We start from the raw sequence: 17,402 nt of genomic DNA on the forward strand, positions 1-17,402 counted from the left end.
TGGCAGTACGTCCAGCCAGCCTCTCAACCGCAGACCACGTCTAACCACGCCAGCCCAGGACCTCCTCTTCCGGCTTCTTCACCTATGGGATTGTCTGAGACCAGCCAACCGGATGGCTGATGGAACTGTGGGTTTGCACAACCAAATAATTTCTGCACAAGTTGTCATGAACTAAGGGAATCTCATCTGCGTACTCGTCGTCCTCATTAGGGTGTTGACCTGACTGCAGTTCGAAATTGTCAGTGACTTCAGTGGGCAAATGCTCACCGTCGAAGGCCACTGGCACACTAGAGAAGTGTGCTCTTCACAGATGAATCCCGGTTTCAACTGTACCGGGCAGATGGAAGACAGCGTGTATGGCGTCGTGTGGGCAAGTGGTTTGCTGATGTCAATTTTGTGAACAGAGTGCCCGTGGTGGCAGTGGGGTTATGGTATGGGCAGGCATAAGGTACGGACAACAAACACAATTGCATTTTTTCGATAACAATTTGAATGCACAGAGATACCATGACGAGATCCCGAGGCACATTGTCGTGCCATTCATCCACCGTCATCACCTCATGTTTCAGCATGATAATGCACGGCACCATTTCGCAAGGATCTGTACAGAATTCCTGTAAACTGAAAATGTCCCAGTTCTTCCATGGCCTGTATACTCACTAGCCATGTCAACCATTGAGCATGTTTGGGATGCTCTGGATCGACGTGTACGACAGCATCTTTCAGTTCCCGCCGATATCCAGCAACTTCGCACAGCCATTGAAAAAGAGTGGGACAACATTCCACAGGCCACAATCAACAGCCTGATCAACTCTATGTGAAGAAGATGTGTTGCGCTGCGTGAGACAAATGGTGATCACACCCCTACCTTTTTTAAGGTATTTGTGACCAGTAGATGCATAACTGTATTCCTAGTCATGTGAAATCCATAGATTAGGACCTAATGAATTTATTTCAATTAACAGATTTCCTTATATGAACTGTAACTCAGTAAAATCCTACAAATTGTTGCAAGTTGCGTTTATATTTTTGTTCAGTATATATCACACAACACACACTCCTCTGGCCAAGAATGCATACTCTGTGTGTGTGTGTGTGTGTGACCGGGTGTATGTGTTTGTGCTAATGCTAGTATCACAGAGCTACCACAGTCACTTATGCAGCCTCCTCTCCACCTACTGTAGCAGACCTTTCCTTCCTCCATATACACCCTCTTAGGATGATTAATTCATTACAGACATCATATCCTCTCCTCTCAGCCTGGTGTGTGTGTAGCTCTGGGAAAACATACAATGCATTAGAGAGCAGTGGGTTTGTGCACAGAACTACAGGGCTCAGCTCTATGATCATATGTCAAAGCAGGGTTAGCTAGCTAGCCTCTGAGAGTACAGTACAAAGAAAGGAGGGCTAGCTAGCTACCAAGTCTCTAATTAGAACAGGCAGGAGGTATCCTCTCAAAGCTAGCTAGATAGCCTGTGAGATTAGAACACAGAAAGAGGACTGCTAGCTAGCTACTTACAGCTAAACTTTAGAGCACAGAGTGAGGAGCGCTACCTAGCTAGCTAGCCGCTGAAAGGAGAACATAATGAGCGGAGGCAGATTGCGCAGGTGTTGGTTTAAAGCAGTTTCCTTAGCTACGCTTAGTGATTATCAGAGTCAAGTAGCACGTTTTAGCTCAGCTAACCAGCCTCTGGAGGGAACGTGAGTGGCCAGGACGGAACCGATTTGTTCCAGGGACCTTTAGGGAATAGATGGTTCCTACATATTAAGCATGGTAAGCTGGTTAGCAGCGTTACAGTGGACCACAAATTTACAGTAGGATAACAGTCACGGATGTCCTGTCCAAAACACAGACACACAGACCTATTTGGAAGGAGTCCATTAACAGTCAATGTATTTGTGTGCTTGTTGGATTGTTCAGAAGAAGCGTACACAGTGTAAGGTACTAAATATGTCACAAGGGAAATATATGAACTGCACAGTTGTATGCTCATGTTGTTTATCGCCATATGTTATTACAGTGCATACAACAGTCTGCAGGCATTTCTCTTTTCCTTCAACGTTTTCATTTGCACGTCTTCATCCCCGTGACCTCACCTCTATAATTGCTACAGCTTGTAATTACCCAGCTGCCATTGCAAGCTGACAGGTACCGTGCTATGGGCGACTGATGGGCTTGTCGTGTTAAACTGGCCCTGACCTGGACCCCTGTCACAAACACACACACACACACACACACACACACACACACACACAAACAAGCACACAGCCAGCAGTAACAGCAGGATCGAACCAAGTCCATGTAATTACTTAGCCTCCCCGTGTCCAGGGCCTGTAGGTGTAGTGGTGACAGCTCCAAACACACAACAACCACCCACTACTAGTGCACACACACACACACACACACACACACACACACACACACACACACAGAGTAATGAGGCGTGTCGGTAGAGCATGCACGGTACTACACACTGGGATTGGCTATAGGATGGGATGGCAGTGTGTGAGTTAGGTTGGTGCGTGTATGGGTGCATGTGTGTCTTTGAATCTCTCTCTCTCTCTGTAGGCCTATGTGTGTGTGTGTCTTAGAAAGAAAGTGCTAGACTGGAGGTGTGTGTAAGTCGAATCTCACTGTCACACTGTCTCTCTCCTTTTGTCTACCAGCGTGAATATTCAAAGCTACTGATTAGGAATTCTTCCTCGGTTGTCAGGAGAGAAGGAGAAATTAAAGCATGAATACGGCGATGCCAGAGGAGCAGACAGCTACACTTAGAAAGCAGAAGGACTCTCAGCTTTGAAAGAGAGAGAACGAGTGACAGAGACAGAGAGAAACTGAGACAGGGGAAAGGGGAGACAAAGACCAAAGCTGTTGAGCTTAGAGGACGGTGTGCCTAATTGTCTGTGAATGTGTGTGTCTCAGTCCATCCTCCACCTGGGGCGAGCAGCCATGCTAGAGCTGAACAGCTGGACTCTTCTGCTAAACCCACCAAAATAATAGCAGCAATTTGGCACTTGATGAATCCTAGGGAGACGTGAGGGGCTGTGTCCCAAATTACACCATATTCACCATATAGTGCATTAACAGTAGTGCACTAGATAGGGAATAGGGTGTCATTGGGGAAGCAATCCCATTTCATCCCCTTCCATCTACACCCTGATAGCATAATGCTCCTCCAGTCTTTAGCACAATGCAATCTGATGTTTGAGTGTAATTGTGAACAACAAACAGCTTTAATCATTTGTGAATGTGCCTATGTTTTCTTTTGAGAGCTGCATGCTTCCTGTTAATGGTAGGCTGCTTCACACAATGGAACACAAGGACGGGTCGAGTGCTCTCCAGTAGGCTTTCTGTAGACATGTAAACATACACACATGCACGCACACACACACAAACACATAGGAAAAGGCTACCAGCCAAGTGGAAATGCTTGAATTAAGTACTTGACACTTGGCCTGTAGAAGCTGCAGCATCCCGGCCCTCCTTTCTTAGCGATGCCCTCACGAGACCCCTCCTAGCTCAGAGGTCAGAGGTCAGGCCTCAGAGAGAGGGCTGTGTGTATGCGCATGCGTGTGTGTTTGTGCATCTGTGCATGTGTGTGTGCGTGAGGGGGTGGGGGTAGGCACTAGGCAGTTGTTCCATTGGAGGTGGAAGAGGAGGAGGAGGAGGAGAAGCAGGAACAAAGGACTGAGAGGTAAAGGGATTCCATTGTGTTTTCTCTGTGGACAGAAGACAGTACAGCATCTGTCACAGAAGCCTTAGCACTGCCATGCTAGGGACAATAGAACGACCAAGTGTCCATCTCTGAGGATGAAGTGGTGATGGCTGGCGGGCGGTTGTAGACAGACTCTTTGTAGGATTCAATAGAACAGCCTCCATTTACTACGGTCTTTCTAAAGCCCCAAAGAGGAGCAGACAGCTATGGAACAACCCTGTCAATTACTACCAGGAGTGCATGACAATTATCTCTTCTTCCTCCTTAAATGTGCACTTGTTCACTTCCCTTCCTGGATTTGAAAGGAAATTACTGGTATATAGAAAATTCCTCTAGCCCATGCCATCACCAATCAAATGATTTTTGAATTTGTTGGGAGTAGTGAACGAGCAGGAAGAAGGAGAGATTATTGGGACTTACCCCAGGCATGTGCAAAACAGGATGTGATAGACCCCAAAGGTATGGCTAAAACAAGCATGGAAACACAAGGAAAGAAAGACACACCGTACTGCTAACTAATATAACAGATGCTATTGGTGTCAAATGGTTTGCTTTTGCAGCTTGGATGCACTAATTAGGTGGAATAAATTCTCAAAATCTCTCAGCGCATTTACACATTCATTGAGATTTTTCCTTCTCCCTTGATGTCTTCCCTCTCCATGCGATGCCAGGGACACCAGGAATACTGCACTCAGGAGAACCTCCCTTCTCCCCTCTCTCCTCCTTCCTTTAACATATCATCCCCATGGATATCTTCCTCCTCTGGGAAATATAGGAATCCACCACTCCCCTCCCCTCTCTTCTCCCCAAATCATCTCTCCTCCATGTATCTCTGCACAGATATACTGTACATCTATGTACTGTCATTGAGAGAAAAATCACTGAGGAATATGTATTGCTCGCAACCCAACCCCTTTCTTTACAAATCAGGTTGGGTCCAGATGAGCCTCCAATCCATAGTCTACAATCCCACACACCACCAGACAGATGTGCTGAGGTTGGACAAAACAGTGTAATTGTGTTGAACGTCGGGGGCAGAAGGGGTCACCAAGAGACCCCCGAGACCTCATCAACATGCCACGTCAATGCAGATCTCTCAACACGGTCTCCAAAACAATAACACACTGTAGACCGCTACAATACAGGAATAGACCGCTACAATACAGGAATATACTACCACATCCATCCACACTAGCAAGACAAACTAGCATCACAATGCAGACTGTTAGAGTACTGTGGAAGTTGCAGATCTCTCTAACAGTAGCACACTGTACACGGAAACAAGTGTACAGGCCAATATGAAACAAATGCGGTGCATTTCAGTATCGTGACACAATTAATTAAAAACAGAGAGGGGGAGGGGAGATGGTGGCAGGAAGAGAAAGGGGGGAGTTGTGAAGGGGAAAGGGATGAAGATAGAGAGAAAGCCAGAGAGAGAGAGAGAGAGAGAGAGAGAGAGACAGCTAGAGAGAGAGAGAGAGAGAGAGAGAGAAAGCCAGAGAGAGAGAGAGAGAGAAAGCCAGAGAGAGAGAGAAAGCCAGAGAGAGAGAAAGCCAGAGAGAGAGAGAGAGAAAGCCAGAGAGAGAGAAAGCCAGAGAGAGAGAGAGAGAGAGAGAGAAAGCCAGAGAGAGAGAGGGACATCTCCTGGTGAGACAGCAGTCTAATAGGACATTGATCTTTCCCAGCGTATCCCAAGGACCCATCCTGTTCCACAGGGTCAACATACAAGCATTCATCCATCCCCTTCCCCCATCACCCTCTTATCTCCCCCTTCCCCTTCTCTCCTTCCCCCTTCTATGCCCTTCCCATCCAACATCCATCGGTCCCCTCCCCATCGCCTTTACTCTGCCTTTACTCCCCCTTCCCCATCAATCCCCTTCCCCCTTTGCTTCCATTCAGTCACAAAGCATTAGTGAGGTCGGGCACTGATGTTGGGCGATTAGGCCTGGCTTGCAGTCGACATTCCAATTCATCCCAAAGGTGTTTGATGAGGTTGAGGTCAGGGCTCTGTGTAGGCTAGTCAAGTTCTTACACACCGATCTCAACAAATAATTTCTGTATGGACCTCGCTTCGTGCACAGGGGCATTGTCATGGTGAAATAGGAAAGGGCCTTCCCCAAACTGTTGCCACAAAGTTGGAAGCACAGAATCGTCAAGAATGTCATTGTATGCTGTAGTGTTAAGATATAGCCCCAGATCATTATTCCTCCTCCACCAAACTGTACAGTTGGCACTATGCATTGGGACAGATTCGTCCGTCGGACTGTCAGACGGTGAAACGTGATTCATCACTCCAGAGAACGCGTTTCCAGAGTCCAATGGCAGCGAGGTTTACACCACTCCAGCCGATACTTGGCATTGCGCATGGTGATCTTAGCTTTGTGTGTGGCTGTTCGGCCATGGAAACCCATTTCATTAAGCTCTCGACGAACAGTTGTGCTGACGTTGCTTCCAGAGGCAGTTTGGAACTGGGTATTGAGTGTTGCTACCGAGGACAGGCCATTTTTACGTGCTACGTGCTTCAGCACCCATTTCGTGAGCTTGTGTGGCCAACTACTTCGCGGCTGAGCTGTTGTTGCTCCTAGACGTTTCTATTTCACAATAACAGCACTTACAGTTGACAGGGGCAGCTCTAGCAGGGCAGAAATTTGATGAACTGACTTGTTAGAAAGGTGGCATGTTGAAAGTCACTCTTCAGTAAGGCCTTTCTACTGCCAATGTTTGTCTATGGAGATTGCTTGGCTGTGTGCTCTACTTTATACACCCGTCAGCAACGAGTGTGCCTGAAATATCCGAATCCACTAATTTGAAGGCGTGTCCACTTACTTTTGTATATATAATGTACCTTATAACACAGAGACAATAAATTATGTTTCTGCAATTATACAACTGCTCATATGTAGCATAAATAAAAATGTATGAACATGTATTGGTCATCAACATCATTCTAACGTGCAGCTCACCCGTTTGCAACATGCAGGTTCAGAGTTCAAACACATGTTCATAAGGGAACCTATGCACACAGCGTCAGCATCCACCACCCCACCGGTAATGCAACTCATCAACTGCATGTGTCAGATGGTGATAAATGTGTCCAACAGCGGTTTGTAGCGGTTGGAGCAGTACCAGCTGCCACTGTGAGCCTTGTGAATGGGAGTGAATGGGGAAAAGCACAGTCCCACAATCTCCAGTCCTCTCCTCCTCCTCCTCCCCTCAGCAACAGCCAGAGCGGGCTGGGGATTCACCTCAGGGACTGCAGTAAATATGTTCACATACCACGATGTCGCAAAAGGATCTCCAGTGCCTTTAACCCTCTGACACATGCAGCCTGTTTTACTGTCTCTCTATTCTGCAAACAGCAGGTGTGAATCCGGCTTGAGGGAGTAGTACCTTTGTTTCTTTTCATTCTAAAAACATGCCCAATTCTTCTCAAGTGCTCTTGATTCGATGGTCAGAGTCTAAATTGTATCCCCCAGAGCAGTAAGCAAAAGCAATAAGAAAACATACACAACAAAAGTACAAGGCTTAGTGCACCACTTTTGATCAGGGCTATTTGGGACTCAGACAAGCAGATTGAACAGGTTCAGGTAGGTACAGTTATATAGTACAACATACAGTAACACTCTCAAGCCCTTCCACGATAAACAATCACCACCACTCAGCAACATCAACAAACATCTGCAAATCAATATTTCATGAAGAGATTCCAGTCTACCACTCAAGAGTAAGACAGACAGACAGACAGACAGACAGACAGACAGAGAGAGTAGTCTGCTGCACTGTACATCTAGTAACAGAGGATGATACCTTTCTCGACACTCCCTCTATTTTCAGCGTGGTGACCGAATGAATGAACAGCACAGCAGTAGTAGCAGCATTACCTGTTTGCCAGACGTAGACAGTTGGTTTGGTGTCGGCTGCAGTTTGTGCCTCTGTGGCTCCAGAGATCCAGAAGAGGATCAGCACCAGTCTCCAGTGAGAGGGAAGTAACTCCCTCCACACACCCAGCATCCCCTTCACTCCACCGGGCAACCCCATGGCTCTTGCAGGGGGACCGTGTGGATAGTATCCACACAATAACACAAACCAAATAGAAAAAGAGTGGAGAAGGCAACACAACGGAGACAGAAAAACACGCTGAGGAGGCGGGCAGACACAGCGGAGAAGTGTACTCTGCTCCCTTTGCTTTTGTCCCTTTCTCACACGAGGGTTGTTCCGTCCGTTCCTCTAAGAAGAAGTAATCCTGGGTGAATGAAGGGTTCTCCTCCTCTCTCTCTCTCTCGCTCGCTCTCTCTCTCTCTCTCTCTCTGGTGGCTAGGTCAGCGAGGGACAACGAGGTCTGTCCGTAATGAAAACAGGGAACAATAGACCTCTAAGACGAGGCTGCTGATGTTGCTGTGTCCTGTGTGTGCCGAGCTGATGCAGCACCTCCCTCTCTCTCCCTCCTTCTCTCTCTCTCTCGCGCTCTATCACTCGCTCACTCACTTGCCCTCCCCCTCTTGCTTTCCATCGAACTTGCCCTCCCTCTCGCTCTGTGGCTCTTCCCTCTCGCTCTCTTGATCATACTTTCATACCCTTATTTTTTTAGTTGGTGCTCTATGCTCCCATCAGTGGAGGCAGGCAGCTGGACAGAGGGTGGGGAGAGGGATGTGTGTGTGTGTGTGTGTGTGTGTGTGTGTGTGTGTGTGTGTGTGTGTGTGTGTGTGTGTGTGTGTGTGTGTGTGTGTGTGTGTGTGTGTGTGTGTGTGTGTGTGTGTGTGTGAAAGAGGGAGGGAGGTAGAACTCTGAAAGCAGTACAGAGGGAGGATAAAGAGCATCTGAATGAGTCAGTAAAATAAAACAATGAATTATTGATGTCAGCTGGGTTTGACCTTGTATGATATTCAAGCCAGAGACCCAACATCCTACACACACACAGAAGTAGGATCTTAATTTGAGCCAGTTCGCTTCAACAGGAATATAATCCTGCAGTAACAGTGAATGTGAATTATTTTTGTAGGGGTGGGTACATTTTTCGTTAGGGAAAATCATTCTGAAATTTCTAAGTGTAAATGACAAACTTTAAAAGCCTTTTTAAAAATCAAGTACACTACAAGTTTGCAAATTCCAAGCAACAAAGGAGTGATCAAATTAAGATCCTACGATCTGTACACACACACACACTCCTGGTTTCCATATCATACACAGGAGAGGAACAGGCCACTCAATGAAACCAGGCTATAAATGTGACTGCCTATAGAAGGAGGCTGGGAAATTAATCTGACAATATAACAGACATACTGCAATTGTCACTCATCCTACCCATAATGCAGCTCACATAAAGACAGGAAAACATATCCAACATCATCACAATGTTTGTACTTCATGGTCTAAAACTCCAGCAAAATTTGAACAATAAATATGTTAGAATAGACAGGAAAACTCAGTCCCAAGACCAAAACAGACTATGGGAGGCGTAAAGTACACATGGATTTTGTGTTGTAGATATGTGTTAGTAGAATAGGGGCCTGAGGGCCCTAACCAGTGTGTTGATAATTCTGTACTGAATGCATTGTAATGTTTTTAAAATTGTATAACTTCCTTCGTTTTGCAGGACCCCAGGAAGAGTAGCTGCTGCTTTGGCAAATACAAATACAAAATAGAAAACCTTTTCTTTTATCAGATTTACCCATTCATTATGTGTATGTATAGCCTCTATATAGATGGTCCCAGTTTATTTTTAAAATTTTATTTCACCTTTATTTAACCAGGTAGGCTAGTTGAGAACAAGTTCTCATTTACAACTGCGACCTGGCCAAGATAAAGCATAGCGGTGTGAACAGACAACGCAGAGTTACACATGGAGTAAACAATTAACAAGTCAATAACACAGTAGAAAAAAAGAGAGTCTATATACATTGTGTGCAAAAGGCATGAGGAGGTAGGCGAATAATTACAATTTTGCAGATTAACACTGGAGTGATAAATGATCAGATGGTCATGTACAGGTAGAGATATTGGTGTGCAAAAGAGCAGAAAAGTAAATATAAACAGTATGGGGATGAGGTAGGTAAAATTGGGTGGGCTATTTACCGATAGACTATGTACAGCTGCAGCGATCAGTTAGCTGCTCAGATAGCAGATGTTTGAAGTTGGTGAGGGAGATAAAAGTCTCCAACTTCAGCGATTTTTGCAATTCGTTCCAGTCACAGGCAGCAGAGAACTGGAACGAAAGGCGGCCAAATGAGGTGTTGGCTTTAGGGATGATCAGTGAGATACACCTGCTGGAGCGCGTGCTACGGGTGGGTGTTGCCATCGTGACCAGTGAACTGAGATAAGGAGGAGCTTTACCTAGCATGGACTTGTAGATGACCTGGAGCCAGTGGGTCTGGCGACGAATATGTAGCGAGGGCCAGCCGACTAGAGCATACAGGTCGCAGTGGTGGGTGGTATAAGGTGCTTTAGTAACAAAACGGATGGCACTGTGATAAACTGCATCCAGTTTGCTGAGTAGAGTATTGGAAGCTATTTTGTAGATGACGTCGCCGAAGTCGAGGATCGGTAGGATAGTCAGTTTTACTAGGGTAAGTTTGGCGGCGTGAGTGAAGGAGGCTTTGTTGCGGAATAGAAAGCCGACTCTAGATTTGATTTTAGATTGGAGATGTCACCCACACCCTCTTTCGCCAAGTGGCTCAAGACAACCCTCCCTCGCCCAATGTCCTTGACCACAACCCCTGCACCCTACTCCTCTGCTCCCCATTCCCCTTATCCTCTCCCCCCTCCTCACCCCTCCTCCTCCCCAGCCTACCATCCGATGTGGTAGTTTCACAGCCATTAGGTTAATAAAGGGAGATCTCACCCCCTGCTAGCTGTAACCAGGAAGCACACGCTGCTCAACAAATTAGCCAAGCCAGAGCCAGAAGGACTCTATTCACCAGCTCTGCTCCCTAAGCACTGCTTCTTACACACACACACACAGACACATGCACGGACAAACAAATGCATGCAGTGCTGCTTCACACACACAGACACATACTGTGTCAAGCTTTGTGGGATTAATGACAACAGACAGCTGTCTGAATGATGACATTGGTAATTTTATTTAGTTTAGAAACGAAGAAGTTGTCCTCTTATCCTCCCCTCCTCTGCAGGCACTTCCAACAGTCTCCTCACACCTCCTCACCCCCCATCCTAACACCTAGTTGAACTTCTGGCCTCACTCTCTCAAGCCAACGACAGTCTAAAGCCGGACAGCAACGCCAAGAGAGAGGGGGAGAGGGAGAGAGAGAGAGAGAGAGAGAGAGAGAAAAAATAGGGAGAGAGAGTGGGAAGAAGACAGAGAGGGCTTACCAGAGGTTTAAAGGGTTTTGTGCACAACCCTGATTAGAAGGAATCAGCTGGGTGGATTACAGCTTCAGCCGCTCTCATTTAAAACTCACAAACAGAGCTGGGCACAGAGACAGAGACAGACTGAGACGATACCAGACTCCCTGTGGCATGGCCATCACTAACACTGGCCGCCTCTGCAGTCTCAACAAATACATTAACAGCTAAGCACTTGAGAGAGAGAGAGAGAGAGAGAGAGAGAGAGAGAGCAAGAGAGAGAGAGAGAGAGAGAGATGGAGAGTGGGAATAGATAGAGGCAGCGAAAAAGAAGGTGAGGGAAGAATGACACAGAGGGCAGGGAGAGAGGGAGACATTAAAGAGGGTAGAGGTGTGAGGGGAGAGCGGAAGAGGGATGGAGAGAATCAGCTGTGTAAAAGATAGTGCTGTGTAATGGGAGGATATCTAAGGATAGTTGGGCATGATGACTTTCAGCACAACACCACATGCACTCATCACAGAGCTACACACACACACACACACACACACACACACACACACACACACACACACACAGAATGAGAGAAAATATACACTACCGGTCAAAAGTTTGGGGTCACTTGATGTCCTTGATTTTGAAAGAAAAGCACATTTTTTGTCCATTTAAATGACATCAAATTGATCAGAAATACAGTTTAGACATTGATAATGTTGTACTATAGTACCTGGAAACAGCTTATTTTCTATGGAATATCTACTTAGGTGTACAGAGGCCCATTATCAGCTACCATCACTCCTGTGTTCCAAAGGCACGTTGTGTTAGCTAATCCAAGTTTAGCATTTTAAAAGGCTAATTGATCATTAGAAAACCATTTTACAATTATGTTAGCACAGCTGAAAACTGTTGTCCTGATTAAAGAAGCAATAAAACTGTCCTTCTTTAGACCAGTTGAGTATCTGGAGCATCAGCATTTGTGGGTTCGATTGCAGGCTCAAAATGGCTAGAAACAAAGAACTTTCTTCTGAAACAAAGAACTTTCTTCTGAAACTCGTCAGTCTATTCTTGTTCTGAGAAATGAAGGCTATTCCATGCGAGAAACAGTTTTCAGCTGTGCTAACATAATTGCAAAAGGGTTTTCTAATGATCAATTAGCCTTTTAAAATGATAGACTTGGATTAGCTAACAAAACATGCCATTGGAACACAGGAGTGATGGTTGCTGATAATGGGCTGTCGTGTCTTTGGCATCATTAAAAGTGAAGACTGTTATTTTATCAAATCAATTCTCTGTAATTATTATTATGTGATTAAACTAATCATGTACATTTATTTAACTAGGATGTCAGGGCACCATGGAAAATCTTCATATTACAAAGTTATAATTTTCCGAATATAACTCTTCAGATATTTTAATATGTGATCAATTGGTCTTCTATTAATTCATTATTCTTTAACTCACGTCAGTCTCTATCCAAACATCAAACGTTATCTGCACAAACCCAGCTGTTGCTATAAATCATCCACACACCAATTGGCTTAATCCTTTATTTACTAACTAACTAAATAATCACAGAACTGCATAAACAAACAAACAGTAGGTATTGGTTACAAGGATAGGGAAGATTCCCTAGTGGGCTAAGCCGATATGATGGCTTGGTGGACAAAGGGAAGTAGGTGGACTGTGAGAGAGCGGGAAAGACTTGTATTCGTAACAATATAGGAAAGGGCTGTTCCATGACGCCAAATCATATCTGTGCTCACGGGGGCGGGCCAATGACTTAGTTAAACTTTAAAGGGAATACAATTCTCTCACATTAAAGGTTTAACATCACATCATTTCACAAATAGTTTCATCTTTACTCATTCCTTTTATACAATAATTAGATGCAAATCTCATAACTGAGGAACCTGTATAAACGGAGTTAGGGTAATGTGGCTGTATTTTCTTTCATGAGGTCACAAACATGAAACAAAACGGATCAGGTCATAGCTTGCTTCTCCACCGACCGGTTAAACAATATCCAAAATATGGATATTGTTCAGTTCTCAAATTCTGTGATGTAGTAGAAGGTCTTTTGTTCTAATGTGAAACGCTCTCTCTCCATACTGCATGACCAGGAGGAGAGAGTCTCCACCAGGAATTTATGACCTGAGATAACAGAACCTGGATGTAGGAGAGAGAGAGAGAGAGAGAAAGAGAGGGAAGCCACGATATATACCCAGAAAGGGCCACGTCATGACAGGGCCTCTGTACCCCTAAGTAGATATTCCATAAAAAAATCAGTTTCCAGGTACTATAGTCATTTACAACATTAACAATGTCGACACTGTATTTCTGATCAATTTGATGTTATTTTAATGGACAAAAAATGTGCTTTTCTTTCAAAAACAAGGTCATTTCTAAGTGACCCCAAACTTTTGAACGGAAGTGTACATAGCCTAACTTTGTACCATATAACTAATGCAAATTCAGTAGAACACAGCACATTACATCCATTGTTTAATTCTGTTATCCTATCAGCTACATTCTGTAATTATTGTCACAATGGGTTGAACATCATCATATAACACCATACAACAAAGACCACCATGCAGTCCACTCTACTATACACAGCTCAATGCTATGTGCACACACACACACACACACACACACACACACACACACACACACACACACACACACACACACACACACACACACACACACACACACACACACACACACGGAGAGTCATTAAAGCTTCCATTAAAGGAGCGTCGTCAAAACAGGAAATGTTAGATTACAGTTTTGTCCGGTGAATTGGAGTGACATGTGATTGTGAAAACATGTATCCAGATATTACACAGGGATAGGAACATGGAAAAGGCTACTGCTGCCTCATGAACTGTTTCAGTTCCACATAGACAATAGACATGAACTGTCGTATAACTTCATTGGCTTTGTGCTTTGATGGCCTAAGCCAATACTACGGAACATTATGGCCTTGCTTTCTTATTCTCTGTTTTGTTTTAGTCTTGCAGAAAGCATGGCCTGGCTACACAGAATTCCCAGAGTGCCACTTGAGCGTTTAGCAGTAACGTAACAGCTTGAGCGGGAAGGGGGAGGGGTAGAGGGCGGGAGGGAGACTCAACCAATCTGGCTGGAGAGGCCAGCCCAGTTGAGCTGATCCAATTTAAATATGCAAATGTTATCAAAGGGATGCATTGTGGTTAAAGAACAGGAACAGGGAGACAATGAGGGAGAACAACAAAAAGAGCAGCGCGACAACTCACCTAATGTAATTAACTATTGACTATTGTTTAGAAATCAGTTAAAGCATTTAGAGGAAGAGGGAAGGAAAAGGGGGAGACCTAGTCAGTTGGACAACTGAATGCATTCAACTGAAATGTGTCTTCCACATGTAACCCAACCCGTCTGAATCAGAGAGGTGTGGACGGCGTCTTCGATGCCCGGGGAACAGAGCCTTGCTCAGGGGCAGAACGACAGATTTTGACCTTGTACCTTGAGGAGAATATAAACGGAGTGATCTCTATTGTCAAGCCATCAGAAGGGTTCACAGACCATCATATCCTGCACATTAAAACATGGCACAAACACATTCACTATCAAGACGGTGACTTGTTCAGATCATAAGACCAATGACAGCATTAATGACTTGGAGCACCAAGACAAAGTCTGAGAGACTTGACTGTATTATACTGAGACTTGACCCATTTATTTCTCCAGAGTGTCTGTGTATATAGACACATAAAAAAACAGGTTGCACACAGGCTTATAGATTGAGGTATTGTATCTAAGGAAGCAGAAAGAGCCTACTTTAGCCCTTTTCTTCAGAAGTCTGGTAATACCACTGCACTAAGAAATGCATAGATATGAGCAGCATGACACAGATATGTGCAGCAACAACGGCGTGAAAATTATCATTTGCGGTGTGAAAAGCAATTGGGGCATCTGTTATTTAAGGTGTGTGTGTGTGTGTATATATATGTGTGTGTGGGGGGTAGATGGGTGTATTGTGTGTGTGAGGGTTGTTGTGACCCCTTCCCAATCAGGAACAAAGAGACTGAACACTAATCCAAACAGCTCATATACGTCAAGGCAAATCAACCCTGAAATGAGTTCACTCAGGCGGAATCCCAGGACCTGTGTGTGTGTACATGCATGTGCAAAAGTGTGTATGTGCATGCGCGAGTGTTTGTGTGACTACAGACCCTCAGCCCAACCAATGGTCCCATTGTCTTCTGCTCCATTGGTTTAGAGCGCTTCCTAGATTGGGGGAACAAAGCGACCAAAGCACCCTGCTTTTAGCCCGCACGCACGCACGCACACACACACACACACACACACACACACACACACACACACACACACACACACACACACACACACACACACACACACACAGGATTTAAAGCACCCCGAAGAGGATTTAAAGGGGTTAGGGCCAACCCCTGGAGATTCACGTAAACAACAAACAACAACGTAAACAGAGGTATTGTCTGGGGGTTCAACATGTGATGCCTGACAAAGGTCTATGTGACCGAATAGGTAGGTTCCTTTGCATAATGTTAGAGCAGTCTGTTCAACTGTTCTCTGTTCAAATCGGTGAACAATCTGTTTCGTCAGCATGGCTCATAACTCCTTGCTTACACTGACAGTATTTGTCCATCCTTGTCATACAATTTTCTTCCAATTGTCATATTCTAACATAATTACCTGAGATGTGGTAGATAAATTCACAATGAATTTGCTGAAAACAGATATGCAAATAGAGACGGTGGTGGTGGAGGTCATTTATTAACCATCTGAGAGAGCGAGGGAGAGAGAGAGAGACCCCACCAAATCAATGGAAAACAATAAGATAAATAATTGACACATTGGAAAGAATTAACAAATGGAGCAAACTAGAATGCTATTTGGCCCTAAACAGAGAGTACACAGTGGCAGAATACCTGACCACTGTGACTGACCCAAACTTAAGGAAAGCTTTGACTATGTACAGACTCAGTGAGCATAGCCTTGCTATTGAGAAAGGCTGCCGTAGGCAGACCCGACTCTCAAGAGAAGACAGGTTATGTGCTCACTGCCCACAAAATGAGGTGGAAACTGAGCTGCACTTCCTAACCTCCTGCTAAATGTATGACCATATTAGAGACACATACAGTTTTTATCATCAATCCACAAACAAAACCCCATAATGACAAAAAAAAAAAAAAAGTTTTTGCAAATGTATTAAAAATAAAAAACTGAAATATCACATTTACATTAGTATTCAGACCCTTTACTTAGTACTTTGTTAAAGCACCTTTGGCAGCGATTACAGCCTCGATTCGTCTTGGGTATGAAGCTACAAGCATGGCACACCTATATTTTGGGAGTTTCTCCCATTCTTCTCTCCAAACTAGCTCTGTCAGGTTGGATGGGGAGTGTCGCTGCACAGCTATTTTCAGGTCTCTCCAGAGATGTTCGATCGGGAAATTGCCAAGTCCGGGCTCTGGCTGAGCCACTCAAGGACATTCAGAGACTTGTTCCAAAGCCACTCTTGCGTTGTGTTGGCTGTATGCTTAGGGTCGTTGTCCTGTTGGAAGGTGAACTGTTGCCCCAGTCTGAGGTCCTGAGCGCTCTGGAGCAGGTTTTCATCAAGGATCTCTGTACTTTGCTCCGCACATCTTTCCCTCGATCCTGACTAGTCTCCCAGTCCCTGCTGCTGAAAAACATCCCCACAGCTTGATGCTGCCACCACCTTACTTCACCGTAGTGATGTTGCCAGGTTTCCTCCAGACGTGACGCTCGGCATTCAGGCCAAATCTTGGTTTTATCAGATCGGAGAATGTGGTTTCTCATGGTCTGAGTCCTTTAGGTGGCTTTTGGAAAACTCCAAGCGGGTTGTCATGCGCCTTAAAAATTTTTTTTTTACATAATTTAATACATTTTAGAAAAAGGCTGTTACAACAACATATGGAAAAGTGAAAGGGGTCTGAATACTTTCCAAATGCACTGTATTTCCCTCAGATTAAACAGACCCACAAAGAATTCAAAAAGAAATCAGATTTTGATGAACTCCCATATCTATTGGTTTAAATTCCACAGATTTGTGAACTGTTGCCATAATAAAAGGGCAACAAGTGAAGAACAAACACCATTGTAAATACAGTGCCTTGCGAAAGTATTCGGCCCCCTTGAACTTTGCGACCTTTTGCCACATTTCAGGCTTCAAACATAAAGATCTAAAACTGTATTTTTTTGTGAAGAATCAACAACAAGTGGGACACAATCATGAAGTGGAACGACATTTATTGGATATTTCAAACTTTTTTAACAAATTAAAAACTGAAAAATTGGTCGTGCAAAATTATTCAGCCCCCTTAAGTTAATACTTTGTA

The 17,402-nt window shown here is 44.6% G+C and overlaps 1 protein-coding gene across 1 annotated transcript in view; it reads right to left on the minus strand.

Annotated features, from left to right (window-relative positions):
* Positions 1–8,126, minus strand: part of LOC109904414 (thrombospondin type-1 domain-containing protein 7A) — a 186,675-nt gene extending 178,549 nt beyond the window's left edge. Inside the window, exon 1 of the mRNA XM_031788785.1 lies at positions 7,598–8,126. Within this exon, the coding sequence (XP_031644645.1) occupies positions 7,598–7,754 (157 nt within the window). The 5' untranslated portion in view covers positions 7,755–8,126. The remainder of the gene's footprint in view (positions 1–7,597) is intronic.
* Between the last annotated feature and the right edge of the window lie 9,276 nt (positions 8,127–17,402).

Source organism: Oncorhynchus kisutch, linkage group LG14 (genome assembly GCF_002021735.2).
Source record: "Oncorhynchus kisutch isolate 150728-3 linkage group LG14, Okis_V2, whole genome shotgun sequence".
NCBI classification, from domain to species: Eukaryota; Metazoa; Chordata; class Actinopteri; order Salmoniformes; family Salmonidae; genus Oncorhynchus; species Oncorhynchus kisutch.